At 35.4% G+C, this 25252-nt stretch overlaps 1 protein-coding gene across 2 annotated transcripts in view; it reads left to right on the top strand.

The window, feature by feature from the left end:
- LOC101891769 (uncharacterized) overlaps window positions 1-15579 on the top strand; it is a 66483-nt gene extending 50904 nt beyond the window's left edge. For both annotated transcript variants that reach the window (XM_059121669.1, XM_005186330.4), the window contains 8 exons: window positions 9510-9673; window positions 9742-9887; window positions 9988-10193; window positions 10466-10658; window positions 10727-10955; window positions 11021-11809; window positions 11870-12012; window positions 14192-15579. In XM_059121669.1, coding sequence (XP_058977652.1) covers window positions 9510-9673; window positions 9742-9887; window positions 9988-10193; window positions 10466-10658; window positions 10727-10955; window positions 11021-11809; window positions 11870-12012; window positions 14192-14443 — 2122 coding nt within the window. In that variant the 3' untranslated portion in view covers window positions 14444-15579. The remainder of the gene's footprint in view (window positions 1-9509; window positions 9674-9741; window positions 9888-9987; window positions 10194-10465; window positions 10659-10726; window positions 10956-11020; window positions 11810-11869; window positions 12013-14191) is intronic.
- Window positions 15580-25252: the final 9673 nt, after the last annotated feature.

Genomic DNA, 25252 nt, shown 5'->3' with positions numbered 1-25252 from the left:
AACTTTTGGTCAAATGGGTCATGTAGGTCCACGTTTTGGTATAGCCCCAAATAACGGTACCTTCCGATATTCGGTATTTTGATGATTGTAGCGACATTATTAACCGGAATTGTTTCAAATTTGGCATTTGAAGTTCGTAATGGAGACTACAGCTTAAGACAGAAAATCGTCTGTACAGGTCCACGTCTTCGTATAGCCCTTATATAACGGTACCTCCCGATATACGGTATTTTGTTGATTTTAGCGACAATATTCACTGGGATTCTTTCAAATTTGGTATTTGAGGTTCGTAATGGATACTACAGCCTAAGACAGAAAATTATCTGCGCCGGAACACGTTTTCGTATAGCCCCCATATAACGGTACCTCCCGATATTCGGTATTTTGTTGATTTTAGAGACTTTATTCACCGGAATTGTTTCAAATTTGGTATTTTAGGTTCGTAATGGATACTGCAGCCTAAGACAGAAAATTGTCTGTGCCGGTCCACGTCTTCGTATAGCCCCCATATAACGGTACCTCCCGATATTCGGTAATTTGATGATTTTAGCGACAATATTCACTGGAATTCTTTCAAATTTGGTATTTGAGGTTCGTAATGGATACTACAGCCTAAGACAGAAAATTGTCTGTGCCGGTCCCCGTCTTCATATAGCCCCCATATAACGGTATCTCCCGATATTCGCTGTTTTGATGATTTAAGCTACATTGTTACCGATTTTCTTTAAGTTTCGGATTTGAATATTGTAATGGCTTATGACAAATGTTACCTATGCAGGTCCATGTCGTCGTATAGACCCTAATATAACAGCTACATTCGGCATTTTTAATTGTATTTAATTTTTTTTGTGATTTTAACAGAATTTTTAACGGATTTTATTGTTTTTAAGAATTGCCAAATTCGTTACAAATGTTGGAGAGTATTCAAAGCTCGGCAAGGCCAGCTTTTTTACTTGTAATTATTTTGAATTGTGGACAAAATAATTTTATATTACCTATGTGGCCAATACTCCGCAGTGAGACTCAGAAAATACGTTTGTAAGGGAACTGAGTTTCTGACAAAGGGAGAAGATAAACGAATTTATTAGTGTTTCTCTCTCTCTCTCTCTCTCTCTCTCTCTCTCTCAATTTACCATGAATAAACAAAGATCTCTTTCAAAAAACTATTAGCGGCCATTCAAAATTTCTTTAAGTCCAAATTGCATTGAAAAAAAAATCTATTCAAAATCGCCATCCCTACGAACTCAGTACATGTCTCATACAACTTACATCCCAGTCCATCATTCAAGTGCTGCGTAAAATACGCCGAAGACAGAAATCTGGGAAAACAACAGGTTTCCAATTTTTTTTCTCTCATCTGGCCCTGGTTAAACAAAAATAGTTTCATTTCATCTCCTCTTCGTGGTGTGGTGGTGGTGTTTTTCTCTAGCCCCGCACAAACAAATGAATACGCGTGGCCATGTCATTTCATTCCATTCCCAACTTAAAGACAACTACGCAAAAACCAAAGAAGGACAAAAACAGCAGCAGCAGCAGCCACAACAGCAACGGCAGCTCCTTTCGAAGCATTTCCTTATAATTCGTTCACAAATAGAAAAAAATCCATGGACAAGGACTCGAAATGAACTCGAATGTGTACACAAGCAATAAAACAGCATCAAAATCAGAATCAAATATCCCGCAGGAAACCGCACACTCACACACATACGCTCACACGTACACAAATGAAATTAAAGAAAAGCGGGGGCGGTACTTTTCGAATACCGTTGCTGTCGAAGACAATCTTGATGTTTTTGCCAGACATTAAATAAATTAATAACTTGTTCATATATGCACACATACATGGATATATGACGAATGTATTTCTGTCTTCATATGTGTATGAATGTGTGTGCGTGTGTGTGTGTGCGAATGTCCTTTAACTTAAAAAGTTACCATTTCAGCTTGGTCATATTCAATTTCAAGTTTATTTGTTTAGGTTATAGATCGGCTTATATCGTTTGATCCCTTTTCTGTGATTTTTTCTTTCGACGGGGGCTTAAAATCACCCTCCCATCATCGTCAGCATCATCATGGGATGGACCAAGGAATAAAAGAAAAGTTTTTCGTTGAAAATGCCTTGTCTTCCAGGAATCGAATACATTTGATGGGAATTCTATAGATTTTCCCCCCATCGACAAGTAAATGCTGTGAAATTTTTTCCAGGAAAATTTTTTCAGTGGAATGGGAAATTCCATATGGGGATGACGGCTACAAAGGAGTAGTGGAAAATCCATCTCAAAGTCTATTATATATTCTAATTTTATTCTGAGAAGCCAAAACCTTAACTCCTATCGCTCTGCGGGCTGTTTGACAAAATATTAGCAATGAGTGAGGGGGTGTTTCGGATTGTTTGGCGACATTTTACTATGGAAAACGCATAATTTTAAATGGAGTTATTGAATTTTTCAGATAAATTTAAGCTACTTCAATTATATTCCAAAATTCCATTATTGTCCATAATACTATACGTCACATTTACAAACTTATTTGACCGAAATTCATATATTTTAGATTAGATGGGTTCGGGAGCCATCTACTTTAGAGTAGATGGGCTCAGGGGTCAACTACCGTAGATTATATGTGTTCAGGGGCCATCTACGGTATAGTACATGAGTTGGGGGGTCATCTGCGGTGGAGTAGATGGGTTCAGGGACCATCTACGGTGGAAAAGATGGGTTCAGGGACCATTTACGGTGGAAAAGATGGACCATATACGGTTAAGGTTAATACCTTGATGTGAACTACAAAGGGCTTAGCCCTTTGTTGGCGAAATCTACAGGGTAAGATAAAAAACTGCAACAAAATTAAGCTTCATAATTTTTACATTTTTTTTTCAATTTTATTGAATGAAAGCAAAAAAAAAATCGGAAATGGCATCAAATTTTAGAATAAGTTTAGATTTGTTCGAATTAGTCACCTTTGGCACGAATTATGGCCTTCAAACGGTCAATGAAACCATCACACTCTGCCGGAATGTTGCTCTGCGGTATTTCGGCCCTTTCCCGGCGAAGCGCTTGCTTGAAGTGATCGATATTTTGGTATTTTTTAGTGCCAACCTTGCTTTCCAAAATACTCCAGACAGAATAGTCCAACGGATTGGTATCCGGAGATTTTGGTGGCCATTGTGAGATGGAAATGAAGCGAGGCACCTCATTTTGTGCTGAGTGCCATGGTGCTGAGTCCTGTTGGAGTGTCCAAGGTCTGTGGCCAAAATGTTTGCGTGCCCAAGGCTTTAATACACCCTCCAGAATATTTTCGCGATAATATACAGCATTTATTCTGATGCCACGGTCGATTAATACGAGCGGAGAGTGAGCATCGGCTGTTATGGGGGCCCACACCATCACCATGGCCGGCGCTTGAGTTCTGGTGTTTACAAACAAAACCAAATTCGGCAGTTCACCACTTTCGGCCAAGCGAAGCAACTCTTTAGCTCCTTTGAGTCTATTTTCTTTCCGTTGCGACGTAAGTTCTTGCACTTTTTGGAATTTTAATGGATTTACCCCAAGCTCATTTTTCAACATTTTCCGAATGGAATATTGCGATATGTTCAACCCACAAGCCAATTTTCGGCCACAGCGACGCGGGTTTCGATCAAGTCGCTTTTTTACTTTTCGAACCATTTCTGCTGATGTTGCCGTTTTCTTCTGTCCATTTCCTTGACGTCGGGTTACGCTACCTGTAGCACGACAACGAGAGATGGTACGAGACACAAAAGATTTATTCACATTTAAATACTGGAGTGCTCTAACAATAGCCACTTGTGGTTTTCCAGCCAAAAATAAAGAAATCACACCATCGCGCTTGAATTCCATCACGAATAACTTTTTTTCTGGAAAATTCTCAGCAAAATGCTTTTGTACGCTTGTAAACAATTTAATGACCTGTCACTGGAATAATTTTTACAGCGGTCGGACAAGTGGCTTAGAAATGACAGCAGTCTGAAGTTGGTTGCAGTTTTTTTATCTCACCCTGTATTTGCCAATCCCTTCTGGTACTTCACCCACAAAGAATCATAATTTTCAATATTTATATCTGTCATAACTTGCGAAACAAGTAATATTGTAATATTTTTATCAGTCTCAGGTCAGACATGGATTGGTCAATATTATCCAACTGATTCGGAACATCCCTCATAACTCGATAGGGGTATACATGTGTCGGATAAACCGACTGATACTATTTTACTTGTTTTAAGAGAAGATTTATCGTTACTGACTGGAAAACCAACAACAGCTGTTCAACCTCCAACTCGCATTATCAAATGTAAATCTTTCTAACTCAGTCCTGAAATCATTGCTAAAATCTTTTGTTTTTCTTTCGCCTCGCCAATGTGATGAGGGTCGTGTGTTTTGTAAAATGTTAAAATCTGCTCCAACAGAATTCACAGAAAAACGAAGCAAAATATTTCAATATTCTAGAAATTTTCAAGAAATGACATTTTATACTGTTTCGATTCCAATTAGGCTATTCATTTCGGCGAACAAGATGCTTAACCTTAAAGTTTTTCACATGAATTTAGAGATTTTTGCAGAGGGGACTTTCTCTTTGATGTTTTGCGAGCGTTGGAGGCCCATTTTTCCACTTGAATTTGAATTCCAGCTGCAAAATGTCAAACGCATTTAATATTTGTTCAGACGAAAATACGTAGATGTCATCTGGTTGGGGTTATTAAATTTCTAATATACATTCTGTTTTTTTATTAATAATAGTTAATAACAGATTAGCTCAAAGGTCTAGCCGTAATTATTGTGTGTCACATTATGACGTACGTCCTTCACTTAATGTGAGAGGGAGACGAAGAGAGTGAGAGCGAGCTAGACATCTCAGATTTGGTTACATTCATTCCCATCATTTCATATTGACATTAAAATGACTGAATCATGTTTGATTTCGATTGATAAATAATATTTCGCTTTTTTGTTGGTATTTCATTTTTATTTACGTCGCAAAATAACATTTCACGTGAATGAAAGTGATTTGGAATGTCCTTGGCAACAGCAACAAATCAAAAAGTTAACAACCTTGCAGCATTAAGACGGGTTACCGAACAGCAACAAAAAAAAAAGAACAACAACAACAATTTAAATTCATGCCAATGTCATTTGGGTGGTGGACAGAGAGAGAGAGAGAGAGAGAGAGAGGAGAGAGATGGCAACTTTGAAATAATCATCCCGACTGGTGGATAAATAAAATATTAGCGAAAATATTTAGCAATTCCCCAAAGCTGCTGTCACATTTTGGTAGACAATTTTTAAAAATTACTGCTTCGCAGACAACAGCAAAAATTCCTTGGGGTTCGAAGTGGAAAGTCGTTAGACAGACAGTATTAGTACTTGGAAAATTAAGAGCTACAGACGAAGAATATTAATGGACTCGAAATGGCTTTTTTTTGCGAATACGAATTGACTATCAAAAATCTCAAAGGCCTAGAGGATATTATCAGATAATGTATTTTACACGTCTGACGTGAAAAAGGTTAAATAATGTATAAGTTGACATTGTTATATGGAGTAAAGCGCAAATTGCTAGTGCAAAGACACAAATCACGTGTAGTTCGACTTTGCTTCTCAACGGGTTGAATGACAATTTACATATTCATATAAAAATTAAGGGATGCAGTATGAATGCTCCCACTCAAATTATATGTCTGAAGAAGTCCTTCAATAACACTTAAACGTTATGGGTCAAGGAGTACAGGGTTTCAATCAGTGTTAAATGGAAATATTAATTCAAATGTTTTTTAGAGGGAAAATGCAAATAACAAAATATAAGAAAATATATTTCAATTCTATGTTCAATGATGGTTCGGCAGCAGGTCAATAAAAAAATTTTATTTAGTTATCTCCTTTTTTTCTCTTTATTATATCCAATATTTCGATTGTCATCCACAATCAGCTTCAAGGATCTGTTACAAATAACACTAATTTTCATAGAACACGAGAACTAACCGCGAATTGAAACTTAAATGGATCTTTCTGCAGGTGGAAGAGAAAGAGAGAGAGAGGGAGAGTTGTTCAGAATTCTCATAGTCCGATTTTTCGATATTTCGAAAGTACTCTTCGCAAGCTTTATTTTATTTCCTTCTCCGAAAAAATGGTACGGCATACAAAATATGTCGTTCCGTTTGCAACCCCTCAAAATAATCCTTGAAGACCCCAAAAATCATGTAAGCATAAAAAAAGTTTATTTCGATGTAGTCATGTTTGTGTATCTGTCCATCTGACTAACCATAGAGCTGTGAAATTTCGCATAGAAATACTACGGTCGACGTGTACAGGGCGAGATGAAAAAACTGCAACCAACTTCAGACTGCTGTCATTTCTAAGCCACTAGTCCGACATCTGTTAAAATTATTCCAGCGACAGGTCATTAAATTGTACAAGTTATTCCTGCTGGAATTCAAGCGTGATAGTGTGATTTCTTTATATTTGGCTGGAAACCCACACGTGGCTATCGTTAGAGCACTCCAGCAGCATTCAAATATGAATAAATCTTTTGTGCCTCGTACCATCTCTCGTTACCGTGACGTTACGAGTAACGTAGCCCAACGTCTAGGAAGTGGACGGAAGAATATAGCAACATCAGCAGAAATGGTTCGAAAAGTAAAGAAGCGACTTGATCGAAACCCGAGTCGTAGTGGCCGAAAAATGGCTCGCGAGCTGAATATATCGCAATGTTCCATTCGGCAAATATTCAAAAATAAGCTCGGGGTAAAGCCATTGAAATTCCAAAAAGTGCAGGAACTTACACCGCAAAAGAAAGAAAATAGACTAAAAAGAGCTAAAGAGTTGGAGTTGCCTAATTTGGTTTTCTCCGATGAGAAAACATTCGTTGTCCAGCAGTTTGTAAACAATCAAAATTATCCGCTTGTGTTTTCTTGCCGAAAAGTTCAGCTGAAAATGTGCACCTTCGTTTGGCTACCAGAACTCATGGGCCTGCCATGGTGATGCTGTGGGCCGCCATAACAGCCGATGGTCGCTCTCCGATCGCATTAATCGACCGTGGCATCAGAATAAATGCCGAATATTATCGCGAAAATATTCTGGAGGGTGTATTAAAGCCTTAGATATGCAAACATTTTTACCGCAAGCCTTGGACATTCCAACAGGACTCAGTACCATCACACTCAACACTCGCCAACCAAGAATGGTTACAAAATGCGGTTCCTCGCTTCATTTCCAGCACACAATGGCCACCAAAATCTCCGGATACCAATCTGTTGGACTATTGTGTCTGGAGTATTTTGGAAAGCAAGGTTGGCAGTAAACACCTCAAGCAAGCGCTTCGCCGGGAATGGGCCAGAATACCGCAGAACAACATTCGGGCAGAGTGTAACATAGGCCATGTTTCAGAGGCCGTTTGAGGCCATAGATCGTGCTAAAGGTAACCAATTCGATCAAATCTAAACTTATTCCAAAATTTGATGCTATTTCCGACATTTTTAACTTTCATTCAATAAAATTTAAATAAAAATGTAAAAATTATGGCGTTTGACTTTGTTGCTGGTTTTTTATCTCACCCTGTATAAGAGGGGAGAATAAACTTCATATAAAACTCGTACTCCTCGAGCACTCGCGAATAAAATCAAGCAAATCTCAACTCTAATAAAAACAAAGAACTAATTACAAAACTAGTATTTTTGAGTTACATGTAGCATTAACGAAGTTGTGGTAATTGCAGGTGAATTGTTAAATATATTTTCCATGTAAATCTCTCCTCCTAGAAGTATTATCAAATGATAAGATTTCTGCAATGAATCACGCGGTCATGGAAAATGAAACGCCAAACTTATGTTTTCTTTTTTTTTTTTTTTTCAATTTCAACCTCTCCTAATTTATTTGCAGAATAACATTTCAAGGATTCGCAGAAGCGGCAAATTAGACTTTTTGCCACAAATATTTCGCAGAAGCAGACCCAAGTAAACAATTACCAGAAATTGTGTTCACGGTTAGGAACCATGCCCCATTGCCATCAAATCGATGAGTTTTTTGAATTATTCTAATTAATTTATTTTTAGAAATGCTTTACAAGCTTGTTTTTGGTATTAACAATCAGTCAATCAGTCAGTCAGGCAGGCAGGCAGGCGGTTGTTACATTAATGACTAGGGGCAGGTGCGTGGGAATATGGTACTAATCCAAAAACGAAATATTAACAGGAATACCTCAAGGCAATTATGTCGAAGTAAAAAGTACTTGTTTGCATTTATATGTCTGTCGTGTAACTACAGAATCAATATTGAAAAAGAAGAAGAATTTGAGGTAAATATTTAACATACAGAAATGTAAAATGGGGAAGGTGGCATTACGAGCATAAAAACCGATTGACAAAAATCCTAGCAAAACACTTATTACAAATCGGCTTGGAAATCCATTATTTTATCAAGGCAAAATTAAACAAAATATTTATTTCTTGGCCAATAAAAGAGATAAAGGCGTACTCAATTAATAGACTTTAAGTGGGCCAAAATTACTACTTCTTTCCTGCAACATTCGCCGATTAAAAGCATGGGGTTATAATCCGATTCGTAGTGGATATTTTGTTAAGACAAAAGCAAAATAAGTTATTTTGACATGATTTTTATAACCTCCACCTTGGGAAGGAGCACCCAAAATTTCGTCGTAGACCCCATAAAGTATGTGTATTCATAATCGGCATAAAATTCTAAGCCGATGTCCGTCTGTGGAAATCACTCTAGCTTCCGAACGAAATGAAGCAGATTCATAAAATTTTACTCAAATGTATATTATGTCTGCAAGACTTTTGGTATTGAAAATGGGCCATGTAGGTCCACGTTTTGGTATAGCCCCCATATAACGGTACCTCCCGATATTCGGTATTTTGACGATTTTAGCGACATTATTCACCGGAATTGTTTGAAAATTGGTATTTGAAGTTCGTAAGCAATACTACAGCCTATGACAGAAAATTGTCTGTGCAGGTCCACGTCTTAGTATAGGCCCCATATAGAGATACCTTCCGATATTTGGTATTTTGATGATTTTAGCGACATTATTCGCCGGAATTCTTTGAAACTTGGTATTTGAAGTTCGTAACGAATACTACAGCCTATGACAGAAAATTGTCTGTGCAGGTCCACCTTTTTGTATAGCCCCCATATAATAGAACTTCCCTATATTGATGATTTTAGCTACATTATTCACCGATTTTTTTTTTCATGTTCCGCATTTGGATATTGACCCCAATATGACGGCTACATTTGGTATTTTTAAGATTTTAACAGAATTTTTAACGGATTTTTTTTTTTTTTTTTTTTTTTTGAAAATTGTCAAATTCGTTCCAAAAGGTGGAGGGTATTCAAAGATCGGCCCGGTCGAACTTTCAGCTTTTTTACTGGTTTTCATTTACCAAGTCATTTACACTTTTAAAATCGAGTATTCATTTTTTATGAATTAGTTTGGAGTTAATGTTTTCACATTTTCTTGTTTTCCTCCCTTCCTTCTAGCGGACGTGAAGCTCGCAATCGTGCCGAAAAGAACAGACGTGACAAGCTGAATGGCTCAATACAAGAACTCTCAACAATGGTGCCGCATGTTGCAGAATCTCCACGGCGAGTCGACAAAACGGCCGTTCTTCGATTTTCCACCCATGGTTTACGTCTTCAATATGGTAAGGGGAACGAAGGAACTCCACATTTATTCTTAAATTAAATATTTCTATTTTTTCTCGATTTCTAGTATTTGGTAAAAGCCTTAATAATGAATCCGTACAAACAACCGATACTCTCATGAAGTTATTGCAAAGTTTCTTCCTGACAATAACGTGTAGCGGTCAAATTGTTTTGGTCTCATCAAGTATAGAGGAACATTTGGGGCATTGTCAGGTGGGTAAATAAAAAATATTTTAAAGAAAAAAATAAATATTCAATCGTCATTGAATTCAGATTTTACAAATTCAACTGCAATTACAATTCTATTTTCCAGACTGACTTGTATGGCCAGAATATCCTCCACATAACCCACCCCGAAGATCATCAGATGTTGAAACAAAAACTCATACCCACAGATCTGGATACTCTATTCGATATACAACCCGAAGATGAGAACGGTGAACCCCGACAACGGACTAAGGCTGAAGAAGATGAAATCGATCGGCGATTAAGAGAAGATCGACGTAGTTTTACTGTGAGGTATGTCATTTAAAACTATTTCTTTTTCAAAAAAAAAGAAAACGAGTTAAGCTTCGAAATGGCGCCCAACGTGCCCCTCTCTAGATGACTTTAAGTTGTCTCTTCAAAAGACAATATTTTATTCTTATGGAAAACTAGAGTAAAATTGTGCAAAAAATATTTAAATTTTTCACTGGCGCCCAACGTGGAACCTAGTGTATTTATATAAAAATACGGGTCCTTTAAAAAATTTAACTGTCCATTTTTTTTCAATAAAATTCTTTAAATTACAGGTTGGCAAGAGCTGGACCACGTTCAGAGGCTACCACGTATGAGCTGGTGAAGATTGATGGCAGTTTTCGGCGCAGTGATATGGCTCCCAGAGGTCTGAAAACCAGTACATTTCCCTCAACACTACAGCTGATGCGTCGAAGTCGTGGTCGGGAGGATATAATGCCGTTTCATACGATAAGTGGAAATGATATTGTGAGTTAAATTCACTTTCCAGTCTGACAATGTTACTGAAATAATTCTCAATTTTTCTTTTGGAATAGGTTCTCATTGCCATTGCCAGAATAGTGCGACCTCCGGTCATCAATCCCTTGATAGAGGCCAATCGTTTGGAGTACAAAACAAGACATTTGATTGATGGTCGCATCATTGACTGTGATCAACGCATAAGTCTGGTGGCCGGTTATATGACCGGTGAAGTTCGAAATCTAAGTCCGTTCACGTTCATGCATCAGGACGATGTGCGGTGGGTCATAGTGGCTCTCAGGCAAAGTAAGTAGACCAATCACTCAAACCAAGACATTGAACAAACTAACCTTTTCCTCTCTGCCTTGCAGTGTACGACTGCAACAGCTCATATGGCGAATCCACGTATCGTCTCTTTACCCGCAATGGCAAAATCATTTACCTCCATACCAAAGGATTCCTCGAGATCGACAAGAGCACCAACAAGGTGCACTCCTTCATCTGTGTAAATACTCTGCTGGGCGAGGAGGAGGGCAAGAAACGTATTGAACATATGAAAAATAAATTCTCTGTGATTATCGACACAAAAATACCGCAATCCTTCTCGGAGGTGCCGACATTGGAAAACCCGTTGCAGCTGGAAAAGGCAGTCTTGTGTCTGATACAAAATCTACAACATCCAGCAACGGATGAAGATGGTGACAGCGATCAGAATTCGCAGACGGCTCAACGGTCCAATTATCACCAACATTATCAGCATTCAAATTCCCACCACTCAATGTCGGCTCATCACATGGGTCGTTCGTCGAAATCTCCCCCCTTGGCTTTGGTACCGCCGGGAGCTGATTCCATTAAACATTCAATAAATAAAAGTGTTTCGGTTGTCAAGACAATCGGTTGCATAACACAGACAAATGATTCGGCGTACTGTCATCGAGGCAGTGTCGAGGACAATGGTTGTGGGGGCAGCTCGACTAGCGGTGAGAGTCGCCGTTATTCCAGCAACATTGATAGTGATGAATACTCGCCAAATGGTGATCACCAGCAAACCATGTTGTCATACGCGAGTGGGAGCAATGGAACCAAGAGAAAATGTAATTATTCCACATCGGAGAATGATGACGATGAGGATTACGGTCCGCCACCAATGCAACGAAGAGGTAAGGTATTTAAAAAATGGATTTTGGATTTTTTACAAATTAGGTGTTTTTTGGTGTTAGCTCCCGAAAACCTTGTAGAAGACCATGCCAACCGAATCGACAATGAATTCAACGAGCAGCTCTGTGGAGCTATGAATCTACAGGAAGACAATGAAATACCGTATAGTGTTCCACAAACTGAGGATTGCCAAGCTGGGGTAATGGTAAGTTCAAAGAGAGATGAAATGAAACAAATAATAAAGGCATCAGAGTCGATCGGTTAACAATTCAAATGCTCGTGAAGGGGTTATGCACATCCAAATATCGAGAGTTGAGTGCTTATTTCGCTTGAATCCTATGTGGAGGAGCTACCAGAAGATATTATCTTTATAACAGATCTTGTGTTGATGGAAATCTGAATGTAATCTGATGTTATTACGCGTTTTATGAGCTTCATATATATTCAAAATTTTAACCCTTTGTGAGGAAGGTACCAGAAGGAATGGACAGATAATTCCCATTTTCACACCAGAACTTGGGTTTATAAAAATATTGTGAAAATTTGACCCTTTGTGGGGGAGGTACCAGAAGGAATAGTCTGATCTCTACCATCTTGATGGAGTGGACCGATATTGTCCATTTTCGCACCTGACCCAGCACTGATGCAAATATTAGGATTTGCAAAGTTGGGGCAAAGTCGGATTATCTTTTCTCTCTGTGCAGTAAAATATTTTCTTTGAATATTTCGATCTTTGTGGGGGAGGTACCATAAGGAGTGGTATTGCCCATCTCCGAACTCGATCTAAGTTTGACAATAAGTTTACGATGTACCAAGTTTGGATCAAATCGGATACTCCCTTCGAGAGTTATCGTGAGCACCAGCCAGACAAACGGATAGACGGACATCGCTAGAGCGACTCCAAATGGACTCCTGAAATGGATTAGGTCCAACGAGACCTAAGGTGAATCGATGAGGCACGTTTTGGCCGTATCAAATGATATACAGGGTGAGATAAAAAAACTGCAACAAAATCAAATGCCATAATTTTTAAATTTAGTGCTGAGTCCTGTTGGAATATCCTCCTGCACCCTCCAGAATATTTTAGCGATAATATTCGGCATTTATTCTGATGCCACGGTCGATTAATACGAGCGGAGTTACTATCGGTTGTTATGGCGGCCCATACCATCACCGGCCGGCGCTTGAGTTCTGGTGTGCAACCGAAGGTGCACATATTCAGCTGACCTCTTTGGCAAGTAAATCAATTAATTTTTTTGTTTACAAACTGCTGGACAACGAATGTTTTCTCATTGGAGAAAACAAAATTTGGCAGTTCACCGCTTTCGGCCAAGCGATGCAACTCTTTAGCTCTTTTGAGTCTATTTCATGTGTTTTGCGGTGGAAGTTCTTGCACTTTTTGGAATTTCAATGGCTTTACCCCGAGCTAATTTTTCAATATTTGCCGAATGGAATATTGCGAAATGTTCAGCTCACGGCCACTGCGGCACGGGTTTCGATCAAGTCGGTTCTTTACTTTTCGAACCATTTCTGCTGATGTTGCTGTTTTCTTCCATACACTTCCTTGTCGTCGGGCTACGCTACCAGTATCACGGTAACGAAAGATTTATTTACATTTAAATGCTGGAGTGCTCTACAGATAGCCACTTGGGGTTTTCCAGCCAAATATAAAAAAATCACACTACCACGCTTGAATTCCATTACGAATTACTTTTTTTCTGGAAAATTCTCGCCAAAATGCTTTTGTACGCTTGTAAACAATATAATGAGCTGTCACTGGAATAATTTTAACAGTTATCGGACGAGTGGCTTAGAAATGACAGCGGTCTGAAGTTGGTTGCAGTTTTTTTCATTTCACCCTGTATACCCTTCACTATTGTAAGGAGGGTATACAGGGTGAAATGAAAAAAACTGCAACCAACTTCAGACCGCTGTCATTTCTAAGCCACTCGTCCGATAACTGAATGTTTTGATGGCTTCATTTTTTGCTTGCAAATAATCTAATGCACTTATTTTGATGCTAACGATACAGTTGTGTCCATATGGCGCCCAACATGTGGCACTATCTGTAAATTATTTCATATTGTCTGTTCAATAAACTATATTTTATTCTTTTAAAGAAAATAGAGATAAATTGAGAATATTTTAACTTTTCACTGGCGCCCAACGTTGAACCACGCGTATTTATAGATACAAGTGTATTTTAGATTTTAGCTTTTAGTCAGCTGATCCAATCAAATACTTACAAATCTAACATTTTCTGTTGAAAAATTTCAAAAAATTTGAAGAAGGTTATTTTAGAGACAAATGCTGCGCTGTTTTTTATAGAAATTGTCTTAAAATTATTGCAAAAATATTTTAAAATTTTATTGTTGTTTTCCCAGAATTCCAATGATCCACAAGATGACCTTTATACCTTAATATCAGATGACTTGGAATGTGAGTATCGAAATGAAGAGCGATTTACCAATGACAAAGGACTGCCAAAAGATTGTCAGAATGGTGATGAAATCAATATCAACAATTCAATAACACCAAATCAAACATCGCCCATCCCGCCCCAGACCTGTTATAAATCAAGCCGAGAGAAATCTGCGGAAAGGAGTGAAGAGAATAATTCAAACCCATATGATTAGACAAGTACAAAAAACAACAACAACAACAAAAAACACCAGCCACAACAGCTGGCTAAGTAATTATCAAAACTAGATGAGACTACAAAACAGAATAGCAGCAACCTGCCGAAATAACAACAGCAACAACAACAACAAATATATCATCCACTGCCTTAGAGGATGATTATTTTTTGCAAAATACAAACAAAAAACAAACAGGTTTCATAAAAATACTGCTAATTTTTATTTACCTATGTGTATGGACATTTTTTTAAATTAATATTAATGTATGTCATAAATATTGAAAATACAATAACAAATAGATAAATATTCAATGTTTTATATATGAAATTATGTGAAAAAAAGAGAAAAGAATTAGAATTGTTTGCCATAATTTTAAAGAAATTGTCATAAGATCACCGCAAAACAAAATACTAAATGTTTTTAAACAAATTATATAAATTAATTTGACTGGGTCAGAGTCGAAAACAAAACTAGGAAAAAAGACTAACTAAAGGCCAGATTGGAAAGATTTCAATAGTTGTGGCTTGGATTCAAAGTTTTCAGTTTTAAATAATTAAGATGATTAAAAATTTTACTATTATTATCATATTGTTAATAAACCGCATTCAATAAAAAAGGAAATTATTTGAATTTTTATTTTAGAAAATTTTAAATTATATTTTAAAGGAATTATTAGACTTGTATAACGAATTAAGGAATAAAATTATATTTTAAACTTTTTTGCTTTTAAAATTCAAAAAAGAAAAAGTTTCCAAATTTAAATGCTGAAAACTATGGACTACGTAACTAAAATCCAGGCCCATGACTAGTATGAACTTGCATTAACGGCCCTAATTCTATATAGTTGTTGCAATAATTTTAAAATTGTAAATAAAAACAAAACAATTACAACAACAAACATTAGTTATGAATAATTAAGTACTATAATAAGAAATGTATTCTTAATATTATTTTAAAAATAAATAAATATGTATATAGTTAGTTTTATATACATACATATACTACAATAACAATTAATATGTTAATGAACGATATAGTTACTAATGGTGCAATTTACACTTAATTTTTACAAACCTGAACAAGAAGAGAAAAATACACAATAATAATGGCATTTAAGAAAAACAAAACAGAAAGAAGAATTATATTATGAAAAAAAAAAACAACAATTATGTAAAATATCCAGAATAGCAGCCAATGTAAACACATGCTACAAATGACACTGTGCTACAAAATGTAGAATGTTGAGGACTCTCTATGGGAGACATTTGAAAAAAAATTGAAAGTATAAAAGAAAGACCATACAACTTCCATTTCACATAAATAATCAATTTCCAAAAAGTGATTTTCAAATCGATAAGAGAAATCTTTTAGCACCCAAGGGAGTAATGGGCGACCATGGCCTAAATGCCCGTTCTATGAAAATTTGAAATTATAACTTTTATAAAGAAAAGGAAATGTCAAATGAAAAAATTTAAAAATAAATAATTTCTCAATCTGTATTTTCTTATAACAAGTATCCAGCCCGAAATGTCGCTTCATATTTATGCAAATGACTTAAATATTAAATTTTTCGGTCCAAATATTTACTACTAGAATCTAAAAGAAATACGAATGAACCAATAGAAATCTTTGCAGATGACAAAGATGGTCTGTCAGAATTTCTGATGTATATGACATACTTTTCCGACGTATAGTTTTATGTCTTTGGAACAAAATACCAGCTTCAGGTTTCACTTTGCCGGATTTGGAAGTCTTGCACAAGAAAAAAATCCTCATTGTGATCAGCGAGATTTCAATAATGCGACCTAAACGTCTATCAACTAACTTGGGATGTATTATGTGGGATATTACAGTTCAGAAGTTTATGAAGTTTTATACTTTTTCTAAGTTTTATATACGTATATGACGATAGTCGAAAATCTAAAAAACTCTCAAACAGACCATCTCTGCAGATGGCAAAAAATTGATACCTAATGAATGCCTTTATGGCGAATCCTTAACAGGGGGTTTTCGAAGACGCCTAAAAGACTCGAACGGTTTTCTCTCACTGTAGAAGACACTGTAGTGTTTGTAAAGACAAAGATCGGTGGGCAAATGAAAAAAAAATACAATTTGGCATGCACTCCATCAATTTGGAGGCAAAGATTAAATCAACCCTATTTCCAATGCCCTTTTCTTTGAAGTGCATTCTACTGAAGTCGTTCTGCATTAAAACAAAACAATATATAAAAAGCTCGGGACTATGAGGAGAATGAAGCAAAATTCCACATCCCCAATTTCGGACATAGCTTTTGACATCTGGCGTTGTTATGTTGGAATATTGAAGTCCTGTCTCGTTACTTTCTCTCTCAGAGAGTAAGGTAGTTTTTCTCTTTATAAAGATAAAGATCGGTGAACAGATGAAGAAAGTATCATTTGCCATGCCAAATGCGTTCCATCAATTTGGAGGCAAGGAGTAAATCAAGCCTATTTCAAATATCTTTCGTTTGAAGTCCACTATACTTAAGTCACTCAGTATCAAACGAAACAAAATAAGATAGAGGAGGAGAAAAAATTCCGCATACCCAATTGCGGACACAGCTTTTGACATCTGGCGTTGTCATGTTGGAATATTGAAGTCTTGTCTCCTAGAATTGTCCACTAAACTCTCTCTCAGAGAGTAAGGTAGTTTTTCTCTTCCCTTTTGCAAGAAAGTTGTGAAAAGTAAACAGACATACCATATACAAATATGCAAGCAATCTGCTGATTTTCCAAAAAAAAAAAATAAAAATTTGAACATAATTGAAAACGAGAAAATCTGTCCTATGATTTTAATAAAAACTCCAAACTGAAAGAAACTAAAATTTACAACTTTCTTCTCCAAAACACCTAACAACTAAGATTAGATTTCTTAAAATAAAAATGTTTTCAAACATTTTTTTGAAAAACATCATGAATCAACTGGTCAAAATAGAAAGCTTTCACTAAACAGATTTTGTTGGTAAGAATTTGAGAGCTCTCAGTAACTTAACTGTCGAAACTGCTCCCCCAAGTCGCTCTTATTTTCTGGATTTTTGAGTTACAAAATTAATCGTACACCCCTATTGTTACCATGTTAATATTTTATCAATCTATCGTCACACTCATGGTAGAGAAATACAGGTAGATGCATCAACGCTTGGGAACATTGATATGTCAAGAAAATTGAATGTTCTTTCAAATATGAGTAGATCTCTATGTTTTTTATACGTTATTCGGAGATAATTATAATTCGCATTTTTCAACAAATTTTACAAATTTAAATAGCTTTTCATTCAATATTTTCAATACCAAAATTGATTTGACAGTTCATTGTCCCAGCAGCTGTGTTGATGCGTCTACATATATTCTTCTACCATGGCCACACTGGCATGCGGTGGTGAAAATGCAACTAATACTATGTTCGGAATCCAGCAATAATACAAAAATGCTACTACAATAACAGATTTTTGCTGAATGGTATCATCAAAACTAGTGGATTCTTACCGGTTCTGAAATAGATCATAAATAAGCAAGACGATTGGCAGGAAATTACGACCACAAAGTAATACTCAAATTATAGGGTTCACATTTGATATGAGGAAGTGTTCGGACTTCAGAAAATTTTATTCCTTTGAGAAATATGATGTACCTACTTGGGTGTTGCCGGGTAGAAATGATTGTCATTCTAAAAGCCAGAAACAGAGTTTTTTTTTAAACAAAAACTGATTGTAAAGAGATACCGCTAAAATTCATTAAGTATACCAATTATGATTATATTAGCCTCATTTGTAGCACAGTGTAATATTCCAGCCAATTTTTAGTTAAACCCTAAAAACAATGATATTAAATTATAACATCCAAACATAAAACCGTTTCAACGATTCCCGACAGCGAAAATTAAACAAAATGGACTTGTGATGGACCACTGAGGTCTAATTTATTGTTATTAAAAAAAACTCTCCTGCCCCTGACCACTACTCCTTCGATTTTAAGGTTAGAACAAAGTAAAGCTCATTATTTAATTTTAAGAAATCCAGATACCACCCCTCAGAAGTTTGTAAAATATTCAGTTATCATTTAAAGTTATTAGATTCAAAAGTTAGCGTTATTCATAAGAAATGAAATGTTAAGATAATTCGGAATAAAGTGAAAAATACATGAATAATTTGAGGTGAAACTCTCACACGGTTATCTCTACTCACCACACATTGTTAATATTGACCAAGGTTTCACGCACACACACATACATATATTTCAATTATTACCCAACATACCAAATTGACTTGAGAATAATATTTTAATAAGCTTACAAACATAAGCCTAAAGCTTGAGAAAATCTTGAGAATGTATTGAGAAATGTTTGTTTAACAATTATAGAATAATCGAAAAGGAACCCTTATTCATAAGCTTATTCTTGTAATTGCAGAATAAGCTTACGAAAGTAATATTTTATAAAGCTTATTTTTTCAATGGTAAAAAATATTTATTTATTTATTTTTTAATTATTTTACACATTTCATTCATTGATTGCCATCCCAGCTGTCACTGCATCCTGTTGCCTTGACACCTAGATGCTTTCTTTCCCCTTATTTGAGCTTCTGTATCTCCTCCACTTATTCTTCACTTCTGTTGAATTCCTGCAACTTTTTGACGCCTCCATTCTGAAATGAGATTGAAATAATTTATACTACAGATTCCCAGATTTATTATTCATCATTACCTTAGAGTTTCGTCCGGAAATGGGTCCTAAATTCGCGTGATTTTGATTTTAACCAAAGAAAATAATTTTTTGTTGACAATTTTCACAAAAAAAAATCAAAACAAATTTGTCAACAAAGGACAGATTTGAGAAAACTTTGTGCAAAAAAGTGTTTCTCAAGCATTGTTGAAAAATTCTTATGATAAACTATTTTCATAATATTATTCTCAAGCTGTATTGTATTTTTGGTATGTTGGGTAAGGATTTACAAAAAAAGGCTGTATACAACAACACACTTGTGCATAACTTATACAACGTTACAAAACTATATATATATATATATACCTGCATATATAACTAAAATATAAATTAAATATTAAATTATGTTGAAAAATTTTAGCAAAATTTTGCACAAAATGGTTGTGGCATCTACGGAAAAAACGAAGAAAAAGAAGAAGAAGAAAAAGAAAATAGAGAGTTTGCACTTTGAGAAAAATTGAAATGTATTTTTGATAAAATGAAATTAGCTGAAAATTTAAATTGTCCATCTCTTTGAGTGCTTCGTTATATTGTATCAAAAAATAGTCTAGAGAAGTATGATTTTAATAATATATAATTATAACTATTTAGGAAGGTCACGAATTGCCATAAAACAACTCTGAATTCAAGTGAGTTTCTTTAGAAATTCACACAAAGGACTTGATGAAAGAAATCAATTGGATTTCGTACGTGTAAACATACTTATAGGTTGATGCTGTCTTAAGGGTATGTTTCCGGTAATAAAAAAACACACAAAAATGAGATAAAAAAACTGCAATAAAGTCAAACGTCATAGTTTTAACATTTTTCTTTAAATTTTATTAAATGAAAGCAAAATTCAGTCTGAAATAGTCTCAAATTTTGGAATAAGTTTAGAATTGTTTGAATTGGTCACCTTTGGCACGAATTATGGCCTTCAGACGGCCAATGAAACCGTCACACGCTGCCCGAATGTTGCTCTGCGGTATTTTGGCTAATTTCCGGCGAAGCGCTTCCCTGAGGTCGACACTTTGGTATTTCTTAGTGCCAACCTTGCTTTCCAAAATACTCCAGACACAATAGTCCAACGGATTGGTATCCGGAGATTTTGAGTGGCAATTGTCCGCTGGAAATGAAGCGAAGAACCTCATTTTGTAACCATGGCGCGCGCTGACTGCGAGTGTTGGAATGTCCAAGGTCTGCGGCAAAATTGTTTGCGTGTCCAAGACTTTAATACACCCTCCAGAATATTTTCGCGCTAATATTCAGCATTTATTCTGATGTCACGGTAGATTAATACGAGCGGAGAGCGACCATCGGCGGTTATGGCAACCCACACCATCACCAAGGCCGGCGCTTGAGTTTTGGTGGCTGACCTCTTTGGCAAGTAAACACGATCATTTTGTTTATTTGCAAACTACTGGACAACGAATGTTTTCTCATCAGAGAACCAAACTAAATTCGACAGTTCACCACTTTCGGCCAAGCGAAGCCACTCTTTAGCTCTTTTGAGTCTATTTTCTTTCTATTGCGGTGTAAGTTCTTGCACTTTTTGGAATTTCAATGGCTTTACCCCGAGCTCATTTTTCAATATTTGCCCCAATTGAATATTGCGATATGTTTAGCTCACGAGCCATTTTTCGGCCACTGCGACGCGGATTTCGATCAAGTCGCTTCTTTACTTTTCGAACCATTTTTGCTGATGTTGCTGTTGCCGTCTTCCGTCCACTGCCTTGACGTCGGGCTACGCTACCAGTATCACGGTAACGAGCGATGGTACGAGACACAAAAGTTTTATTCACATTTAAATGCTGGAGTGCTCTAACGATAGCCACTTGTGCTTTTTCAGCCAAATATAAAGAAAGCACATTATCACGCTTGAATTCCATCACGAACAATTTTTTTTTCTGGAAAATTCTCACCAAAATGCTTTTGTAGGCTTGTAAACATAATGAGCTGTCACGGGAATAATTTTGACAGAAATGACAGCAGTCTAAAGTTGGTTGCAGTTTTTTCATCTCACCCTGTACTCCTCATAAAGTAAACTAGATACGAGGAACCAGATATAAGGTTGTACGCTACATGGTAGAAGAATACAGGTCGATATATCAACGCTTGAGAACATTGATATGTCAAAATTTTTAAAATGTTTTTATTTTTCAAAAATAATTATATTTGAAAATTGTTTCTTATACGATGCCAATTAGAGGTTTTTTGCATTTTTGTATGGATTTTCGAACAATTTTTCAACGAATTTCAATAATTTTTTATTCAAAAATTTCAATTTCAAAATTGGTTTGACAGTTCATTGCCCCAGCAGCTACCTTTATTCTTCTACCATCCTATCCTTTTTAAATACCAAGCTATATTTCAAAAGCCACTATCAATAAAAACTTTAACTCAACGTGTCATACAATTTTAAAATTCTATCCTATTTCCCAATTTGCCATCCTCTTAATCTTGGGTTTATTGATTGATTTTAATTTGATTAAAAACCCAAAGTAACATTTTCCGCATAAATTTGTGTTCAAAATCATCTAATCTTTTTTTGATACAATAACTTGAGAGCAATTTCCGATAACTGCTTCTTAAATAAGAAGCTAGACAGGAAAACAGAAGAGATGGCATCCCATTGTTTGTTGTTATTTTTTGCTTAGAAAAAATATTGAAATATGGTTTAAAACAAATATTATTTGTGAGACCAATGTAAAGAATAAAACATAATAATACTACAGAATTTATAACTGTCCCAGACACTCGCAAAATTTAAATGGTTAGGGTAACTAAGGCACTACCTAATGATAAGGGTAAACAATACAAAACAAAAAATAATTGTTGAAATATTTTTAATTGTACTAAAACTACTACTCTATTTTTATGTTAAGGAACTATTTCTGTGTCTCAGAATACACAGGCAAATACAAATACTGATACAAACAGGTGTTTTGGATTTACAAACAAACAAATAAAAAATACCGAAAAATGTGTTTTGGAGTTTGAACAACCGAAACCAACAACAACAACAACACTTTATTAAGAAAAAGATGAAGAAAATGCCATAAAAGACTGTTAAAATAATAAACAAAAAAATATTAACTGAATAAATAAAACAATATCTAGTAAATAAAAGAAAATAAATGGAGAAAAGTTGAAAAAAAAAAAATAAACACTAATCTAGATAACATCTATGCTAACAAATTATAAATTACATGTACCTATCTATTTTACTAATAACATTTAAAATGAATATCAACATGTTGCAGACAAAATTATATACCTAGTTAATGATTCATAGTTTTTAAAAATACAATTTTAAACCTACCCCTAATTATTGTACAAATATTAAAAACAAAAGAGAAACACATAAAACGTTTTGTTTTTTAATTTATTTCTTTCACTTTGTTTTAAAGGGAATTTTTAATTATATATTAAATCTAATTAATTAAACATATTTCCACCAAAATATGTTTCTTTTTACTAAATTGTATTCATTATTCTTTTATAATTTCCCTATTACTTTCTTTAAAGGAATCCCCTTATCCCCATTCTCTCTCACTCTCACACTCACTCTCTGTCCGTTATGTAGTATCAGTGTAAATGTGTATGTTAAATGTTTTGCATTTGTTTTATTCTCTCAATATCTATGAGAGATGGTGTTAATATTTTAATAAAAAAAATAGCTGGATCATAAGTAAAAAAATATTAAAAACAGGAATGAATAAAGAATTGATTAAACAATATATAAAATTATTTTATTTGCATGATATTTATAAATCGGTAAGTAATAAGGGAGACATTAACAAATGAGAAAGTATCAATCGATTTGCCGTCAGTTGTATTAAGTCATTATGTGCTGACCTTTTAAATTTGAGCTGAACATATCACAATAATCCATTCGGCAAATATTGAAAAATGAGCTGGGGTCATTGAAATTCCAAAAAAGTGCAAGAACTTACATTGCAACAGAAAGAAAAGAGACTCAAAAGAGCTAAAGAGTTGCTTCGCTTGGCCGAAAGTAGTGAACTGCCGAATTTGGTTTTCTCCGATGAGAAAACATTCGTTGTCCAGCATTTTGTAAACAAACAAAAAACAAAATGATCGTGTTTACTTGCCAAAGAGGTCAGCTGAAAATGTGCACCTTCGGTTGACCTATCCGTTGGACTATTGTGTCTGGAGTATTTTGGAAAGCAAGGTTGGCACTAAAATATACCAGTGTCGATTATCTGAAGCAAGCGCTTCGCCGGCAATGAGTCAAAATAGAGCAACATTCATTAGCCGTTTGAAGGCTATAATTCGTGCCAAAGGTGACCAATTCGAACAAATCTAAACTTATTCAAAATTTGATGCTATTTCCTATGTAAAAATTATGGCGTTTGACTTTGTTGCAGTTTTTATATCTCACTCCGTATATCATCTTCATTAAAGATTGTGCGTTAGCAAAAATTTTTGTATGTGTGAAATTTGAAAAGAGTTGGATGCTTATTTCGAGTTTTATGAGCGTTTAGTTTTCCAAACGTTGAACCCTTTGTGGGATGGTACCTCGACCATTTTTATTACAGATCTAGTGTTGATACACATTTTGAGATTTGTCAGGTCTAAATGGATTCGTATGTTAATTTCACGTTTTATGAGCTGCATGGGTACTCAAAATTTTGACCCTTTGTGGGGAAGGTACCAGAAGGAGTAGACCGATATATTCCATTATCACACCAGACCTATTATATTGTGATATGCGTAATTTGAGGATAATCCGTCTCTTATATCATATTTTATAAGAGTTATAATTATTCAAAATGTTGACCTTTTGTGGGGGAGATAGCAATATTGTATATTTTCGCATTTTTGCATGATTTGCCAAGATTGAGTAAAATAGGATTATCCTTTTTCTCCATGTGCAGTAAAACATGTTCTTTGAAAATGTTGACCATTGTGGGGAGAGGTACCAGAAACAGTTGACCGATATTGCCCATGTCGGAACTCGATCTAAGATCTAAGTAAAATATTACGAAGTACCAAGTTTGGACCAAATTGGATATTCCCTTCGAGAGTTATCGTGCACACCAGCCAGCCAGACAGATGAAAGGACATCGCTAGCTCGACTAATGTCCTGAAACGGGTTTGGTCCAAAGAGACCTAAGGTCTAAAATCTTTATTTCGATGAGGCAAGTTTTGGCCGCATCAAATTATATACCCTCTTTAGCCATATGGCTGAGGGTATAATCATGGTACAATGAAGAGAAGGTAGGCCAACTTTGAAAAAAATTGCAAGTATAGAGGTTTACCTGTTTGGCTTGTAATGTCAGAATTAGTGTCAAAACAATAAAAAATCAAACAAATTGTTGCATTTATTTTGAATAAATAATTGAAAAACACTATAACTGAATGAAAGGTCAACAATTCTTTTCAAAATCATGTACTATATATCTCTAAAGAATTATTTCCCTACAAAAACTCCAGATTTTGTCGATGCATACGTTGAAACAAAACATTTTGAAAACACCCGAATTTGAATATTTTGTGAACAACTTTTTTGTTATTGAAAAGAAAACACATACATAAACAAATAAAGATGACATATTAAGCCAAGAAAATAAAAAAAATTGAAATAATATGGTATCATAGCCCTACCTTGATATCATTGTACCATGGGTATAATGATGTATCAAAAACCTAATGTACAGAAATGGGAAAGTAAGTGTTTATTCACGTTCGGCTGAGGTTTTAATGGGTACTATTTCCTATGACAGGAAATTGTCTGTGCAGATTAATGTCTTTCCTGATTTTAACTACATTTTTCAACAGTTGGGCATTGTTAGAAAAAATAGTTATCAGCTGGTAGTTCTACCTTACCTTTTTATTGTACCATGATTATAATCAATTTTCGATTTAATCAGCCGGCGTTTTCAGATGAAACTGGTTTAATGGCTCATTTCAGTGAATCCTTCAATTGAATAACCACCCACCTACTAAACCCTTAACTTGTTGTTTGTGTATTATTCCCATTATTCGTAAACAAAGCCTGTTTTTGGCCACTTTGTTTTCAATTTGTTTATCGAGTCATTAGTTTTGACCTCTTCATTTGTATTGAC

Source organism: Musca domestica, unplaced genomic scaffold (assembly GCF_030504385.1).
Source record: "Musca domestica strain aabys unplaced genomic scaffold, Musca_domestica.polishedcontigs.V.1.1 2, whole genome shotgun sequence".
NCBI classification, from domain to species: Eukaryota; Metazoa; Arthropoda; class Insecta; order Diptera; family Muscidae; genus Musca; species Musca domestica.
The sequence above is the reverse complement of the archived record's forward strand: the minus strand, read 5'-3'. Positions and strand labels throughout refer to the sequence as shown.